The sequence below is a fragment of the Lupinus angustifolius genome, chromosome LG11, assembly GCF_001865875.1.
Source record: "Lupinus angustifolius cultivar Tanjil chromosome LG11, LupAngTanjil_v1.0, whole genome shotgun sequence".
In the NCBI taxonomy this organism is placed as follows: Eukaryota; Viridiplantae; Streptophyta; class Magnoliopsida; order Fabales; family Fabaceae; genus Lupinus; species Lupinus angustifolius.
In genome coordinates this window covers 23,022,609-23,029,881 of record NC_032019.1, presented here as the reverse complement: position 1 = coordinate 23,029,881, position 7,273 = coordinate 23,022,609, and the positions used below count along the sequence as shown (strand labels likewise).

Here is a 7,273-nt window from a genome sequence, read left to right as displayed (position 1 = left end):
TGCTTAGTAGGTTGTACTCTAGTCGTTTGACATATAACATGTTTTCTATCACGACATATGAAGCATTTTCAATTTTTCCAACCCCTAGTATCTTCCCTATATTGTTATCTCCATACGTGATATAACCTTTACCATTTAGTGAGAGATCCATGAACTTTGATCTATCACCTGTCATATGCCTCGAACATCCACTATCCAAGTACGAGTGTTCTCCTTGAGTCTGTAGGCATACCTGCAAAAGAAGTTTACTTGCATTGTTTAGGTACCCAAGTTATATTGGATCATTTCTTGTTAGTAATCAAAGACTCTTGCCCTTTTTGCATCCATACATAATTACCACTAGGTATACCATATTTCCTAATATATCATGATATAGATGTATGACCATGTTTACCACAATAGAAACAAGTAGGCAATTTATGATTAGTCCTATTATGCATGTAATCTACTTTCCTCCTATATGGTCTACTGTTTTTCCTTGATTTATAGCCAAGACCTCTATGATTACCTACATTCCTAGATGTACCAAGTAGGTTGTCCAGGTTATTTCTGCTATATGTGAACTTTGCCAATTTATCCTTTAAATCAGAAATTCCAGCATTTAATATATCGCATTGGTCACATATAGGGGGTTCAATTAATTTAGTGGCGCAACTACATGAGGCGGAAGAGTAAATTAGATCAAGAGTCTCATTTTCCAGTTTTAATTCATTTAACTCCTCTTGCATTTTAGCTATCTTAATTTCATGCAACATGATGACTATCTACATTTACTTTCGCTAATTTCTTAAGTTCCTCAGGAAATTCAACAAATGCACTATATAGTTCATCATAAGTAGGAGACTCATCGGAACATGAAGACGAGTCAGAAAAGTATACCTCACTCGTGTTATCCGGGTTGCTTACGCTGCCAATTTCTGTAGTGTTTGCCATTAAGCACAACTTGGTTGTCTCCTCTTTATCGGATGTGCTACTTGTTGTCTCGTCCTCCGAGACATCCCACACTATGTAGGTCTTCTTGGATTTGAAGTCACAGGGCTTGCTTTTATCATGTTCAACCTTCTTGAGGTGGGTCGGACATTGGTATTTCATATGGCCCGACTTGCCACACTCATGGAAAATGAGGCGATCTTTGGGACCTATTCCTCATCTGGTTGAATCAGTTGTCTCTTTCTTTTGAAAGCGCTTAAACCTTCCTTTCTTCTTGAGAAACTTCCCAAATTTTCTGACCATGAGGTTTAACGATTCATCATCAAGTTCAGACCCCGAATCACCATCGTCTTTCTCTTCTTGTGATTGTGAAGATGTAGCTTTGAGAGAGACCCCATTTATCTTTCGGTTTGAATCTTCATGCATTGTTAAGCGTCCTAACTCCATTTCGTGTTCCTGGAGTTTTCCAAAGAGATTAGCTAGCGGCATTGTATCCAAGTCTTTCGAATCCATAATTGTGGTTACCTTGGGCTGCCATTTCCTATGAAGACAACTCAACACTTTGCTAGTAAGTTCACCAATAGCAAAACTCTTATCTAATGCAATTAAATGATTAACAATATGGGTGAATCGTTTTTGCATTTCATTAAATTGACTCATTTGGAAACATAAGAAATAACTCATATTCATGGGTTAACGCATTCAATCTTGTATGCTTAACTACACTTGTGCCTTCGTGGGTTACTTGCAAAGTATCCCACATTTCTTTTGCATTTAGGTACTGTGACACCGAAAAGAATTCATCGTATGTGTTAGGTATCAGTGGATAGAACACACCTAGAAGGGAGTTGAATAGGTGTCGTGGTTATCAATTACTGCCTTTTGCACCAAAGCCCTATTCTAGAAAAAGCCCCAATTAATCGATTAACTCTCTACCTTAATCGATTAACACACAAAAAACAACAAGTTGCAGATGACTTCTTGCACAGCCAGTCACTGATGTTCAAGAACAGATAAAGTAGATATTTTTATACATAATTAAACTAGATACAACAACCTAAAAGTATCCTAAATATCAGCTAATATCATGTGATAATAAGAGTGTTGAAATGAAAAGAGATTAAGGATAGAAAAAGCCTGCAACAAGGAATTTTATCATGGTTCGTTTGTGGGTCCACTTGCAAACTACATCCAGGCCTCCCCTTCTGATCTCAGGAGATTTTCTTCACTAATATTGAACAGAATGTATAGTTACATGCAAACTTCCAATACAACACTTAGACGCTCCCTTCTTGAATCCAAGAACCCACTTTCTTGATTTGACTATCCTAATCGCCTAAGAAAACATTTCTTATGATTTAGCCCTAGCCAAGAACTCGTTCTAAACTCAAGACCTCTAAGTCTTGGTGAAGACACACAAAATCTCTTAGTTGGTAAGACACCAAGAGACAAATTCCATTATTACAAAAACAGAGTTTTATAAAGAACAATTTTGCTCAAAATATTACAATTAAAACTCAGGTAAAAACCCTATACAAAACTCACAAGATAATATGAATATGTATGAGTTTATGAAAATGCAGAAACACAGAATATCTACCCTAAAATTCTCTTAAGAATGTTTAATATATAAACCACATGCAATATGATGACAATTAAAGCCTAAACATGGTACTATCTCTCACTATCTCACAATGCATTTCACTCTACCTATATGACACAATTAAGCACAAAAATATGCAACTAGAAATTCTAAAAATGAACGATATGATGTATGGTACTATCTCTCACTATCTCACAATGCATTTCACTCTACCTATATGACACAATTAAGCACAAAAATATGCAACTAGAAATTCTAAAAATGAACGATATTATGCAACTAGAAAACCTTTCTGAGTCTCAGTTAATCGATTAAGTACCCATTTAATCGATTAACGGGTTGTTGGAAATAATTGTTTTCAGGTTTTCAGTTATCTGTTAAAACCGTAATCACATTAATCGATTAATACATCTCTTAATCGATTAACTGACACATTTTTAGCTAATTGAATAAATGGTAAACAACATATATGTTATGCTTATCAACTATACATGTTTTACCAATATATTATGCCTAAGATGCACAAGTAACATGTATGATTAATGCATGAATACATAATGATCTAGATGGAATGTCTCATGTAGATGAAATGATTACTTTCAAGGCTTGTGAGAATTGCATCTAAGTTTACCTAACCTAGACTCAATATCTAAGGCACACATCTTAGACTTCTAAAGAGAACTCTATTAAAGAACCTAGTCTAGATATGAAACCCTTGAGCCCACGATATGTTGATTTGTTGAGCCATCTTCAAGCTTTCACTAGATCATTGTCTTCATCAAAACATAGGCAATCCAATAGTGCTCTACTTGACACTTTCCACTTTAATTTTGATAAGGCAGAGGTTATAATATTCTTTGCCTTGAGATTGTGCTGGACTTTACGTTTTTCTTCGTCAGTCCACAATCCTTTTGGTTTTTCTTTGGGTTCACCATCCACTAAGTGAAGTGGAGTGAAAGGTCCGTTGACAACAAAGTCTCAAATCTCTATGTCTATAGCCTCTATAAAGATTCACATGAGCACCTTCTAGTAGGTGTACCCTTCGCCACTGAAAATTGGAGGGCGGTTGATGGATGTGCCATCACCACCGAAAGGGTTAATGGAACCCATAGTGATTAATCCATCAGATCAACGAATTTAGCGGCCAAAGTAGCACCTTCATACTAGCTCTGATACCACTTATTAGGCACCAATAAGGTACGATTACACCTAGAGGGGGTGAATAGGTGTCGTGGATCACCAGTCCCGCTTTTCCGATGTTTGCGTAGAATTCAAAGTTGTTGTAGTTAATCGATTATCAACAGTGTTAATCTATTAAAGCTAGTTCACTTAATCGATTATTATCATAACGTTAATCGATTATCCTGATTGTTTTACTTTGAAAAAATAGTCTTCTTGCTTCGTAAAAACTGTGATAATTCTTGATCTTTACTATCCTAAGATTGATTCTTGACTAACAACAGATTAACACAGCAAGCAATTAATCACAGTAATCTAATCAAAACAGGAAGCAATAAAGACTGAATTATAAAGAGATAGGGATAGAGAAAATTTGCTCGAGGATTTTTATCCTGGTTCATTTGCGGCCTACTACAAACTACATCCAGTCCTCCCGATTGATCTGGGAGATTTTCTTCACTGATCAGAAATGTAATTTACAACCACACTTCCAATACAACGAGACAAAAACTTCCTTCTTGAAATCGATGAGCCACAAAGCCCGGTTTGATCCCTTATCTACGCCTACTTGGATACCACGCTCGAATCAAGACTTTCTATCTAATGAAGACTCCTAATTCTCAACTCGTGATGATACCACACATCACGAGAACTTTCCTCAATTTCATAACTTTCGCCGAGTTACTTTACACACTAGAATGTGCGGATAACAACTCTAAATTCGGCTCTAATCACCCTTGACAGAAAGATCTCACAAACACAGCCCTGAGACCTAATTATGAAATCATGCACGGAGTGTTTTCAGTTGAATGAAAAATGGTTTTGCTCAATGAAAATATTTTCTCTCTTTTCTCTCTATTCTCTCTTTTTCTCACTCTTGAAGCTCATGCAAGAAAACTCAAAGATACATCAAGATAGAATTGAAAATTTTTAGCACATTGAATCTTTGATTATTTTTCTCAGATATTTTTCGTTTTTGCTTAATGAAAGGAAGAGAAAACTGTTTTAAAAACATTTTAAAAATGGAATGGATTCTGTTTCAAAATAACAGAATTAGCTCATAACTGATATAACACATATTAATCGACTAAAATGTCATGTTAATCGATTAACGGGTTTTTAAAAACAGATTTTCAGTTATGGCTTAATCGATTAAAAGATTACTTAATTGATTAATACACAGAAATCCTGGGAGGTTAGCTCCTGTAACTCCATTTAATCGATTATGACATTCCTTAATCGATTAAGGATATCACCAGGACTTAATCAATTACAAACTGGATTAATCGATTAAATTCATTAAATATGATTTTTCAATCTTAAATGGTAAACACTCTATATGATGAATGATCATGAAATCATGATTTTAGAAATGATTAAACCTTTATGCATAAAATCATGTATGCTAAATGCAAATGCATGAGTGTTAATTATCATATATTTATGTGTTAATGTTATGCCTCATTTTATGTGATTTTTATTTTAGACTCTTTGTGAGACATTTCCATCTTGAGTTTACCTACCCTAAGACTCAATAATAGGCAATCATCTTAGGATTCTTGAATGTAAAAAGACAATCCTAGATTCTATGTCAATGACCTTGAGTTATTGGTATGTTGTTTGTTGAGATGTCCAAATCTTCAAGCTTCCACGTAAAATCTTGTCTTCATCAAAACTTTATACGTGGTTATAATGGCATCCTTTGACTATCTGTCATTTCAACTAGATTATCTCATAAAAGAATTCGTGACACGAAATTGTCTCACTCTCCTCTCTTTTAAAATTGTTTATTCTATCTCATATCCAACCTTTACATACACATCATCATCACAATCACGTTTAGACATTACTCATCCTCGCTATGACCACATCTTGTAGGTGAAGAGTACCTTTCTCACCAACTCGTACGTTAACCATGAATCTCTTAACCATGGACTTCACCCACCGACGTTTCCCATTCTCACGTCCCACTTTTTTCTTTAATAGCATTTTGCTTTGCCATCTTTAAACACAAAGCATTTATGAACAATGATGGGAAGAATAAAACAAAACAAAAGAGAAAGAATAAACATCTTCAGGAATTGAAAGTCCAAAAACCGCAAATATTATTCATAAATAGGTACCATACATATATACATATATATATATATATATATATATAAAGCTGTGGAGTTCACCATTACAAAGCATAAATAAGCATGAGTGATCCTTCTTTAAAAACTATAGATACCAAAATGTAAGAGACTTATCTCCTTAGAGTTTATTTGCGAGCTGAATTTTGGAAAGGAATGAAGAGAAATTGAAAGTTTGAGAGTCATCTATTTCATGGCTCACAAGCCTTCCATTTCTCTTCCTTTCCCTTCAAAATCTAACTCTCAAACATACCCTTAATTAACTTGAACATTAGGAGACAACATAAAAGGACTCCCATGAACTATAATTATCTAGAAAAATTAAAAAGTGATCAATAAAGAACATAGCATATTGATCTTTTCATAACATATATATATATAAGCTATCTAGCTAGCCTAGAAAGACTAGAAGTCATTGAACTAAAATCACCTTAGCCAAACTTTTTCAAAAAATAAGATGACTAACACTAATTAATCAATTAATCTTCAAACCCCACTTTCTTCCAAATAGCATTTCTGACACTGCAGAGGTCCCTACCTTTAAGAGTCCTTCCAATCCCTTCATGTACAGATAGAGAAGCAGCTCTTGTCCTAGCCAGGTACTCATGTGGGGGTACCCTAATCCCTACATGGTGACCCTCCTCATCTTTATCATCATCACCAAAGTCTTCATCATCATCATCAGTGTCCCATTTTTTATGCTCCTTGTATTCACCCTTCAAAATCTTGGACCAATCAGGTATATTCACTGGCATTGAAGCAGGGCCCACAGGGGTGTGAGTCACTCTTCCAGCAGCATCTACCTTCCTTGATGAAATCTTCAAAGTTGGTATGGACTTCTTGGCCTCATAGGTGGTGTTGTTGGTGGTGGTGTTAGAGATGTTCCACACATCAGCTTCATCAAAATCAAATACACTCTCTGAGGATTTTGGAATGAAATTGGTGTCTGGGGTTGCTGGAAAAATGTAATTTGGCTTTGTAAGAAAGCTCTTCCTTGACGCCATTGATCAAATTTCAATGTCTTTTCTCTCTCTCTTGGATTTGTTTGCTTCTATCCAGTTGGCTGTCTTATCTCATTTTCCAAGTCTTCACAGCTGCGATTTATAGATAAAATATTCCCCTTGAAAATGTGATTGTTTTTTTTATATAAAACACAATCATCTACTCTTAAAAAGAATGATAAATGATCTAACAATAATATATAAATATTATATTTTTATATGAATGTTCTCATTATAAAAATTTATTTATATTATTGATTAAATATAAATGATATATGATAAAATAAAAGAGTAAAAAAATATTAGGTTGTCAATTGTCTATGTATCATTCTCTTTTCTTAATATTGTATATATAAAGTAAGTTATATATATATATATTTATTTATTGTGAATAAGGTATTTTTATATATTTTCCAAATTTATTAAAA

The 7,273-nt window shown here is 34.4% G+C and overlaps 1 protein-coding gene across 1 annotated transcript; it reads right to left on the bottom strand.

The window, feature by feature from the left end:
* On the bottom strand, positions 6,099-6,933 carry LOC109359394. The gene has a single exon (XM_019604039.1). It carries the CDS (start codon positions 6,846-6,848, stop codon positions 6,324-6,326), a length of 525 nt encoding a protein of 174 aa, XP_019459584.1. The 5' UTR covers positions 6,849-6,933; the 3' UTR covers positions 6,099-6,323.

Bases quoted from the DNA above. Each gene is read 5' to 3' on its own strand.
- LOC109359394 (XM_019604039.1), bottom strand. From the start codon at position 6,848: ATGGCGTCAAGGAAGAGCTTTCTTACAAAGCCAAATTACATTTTTCCA.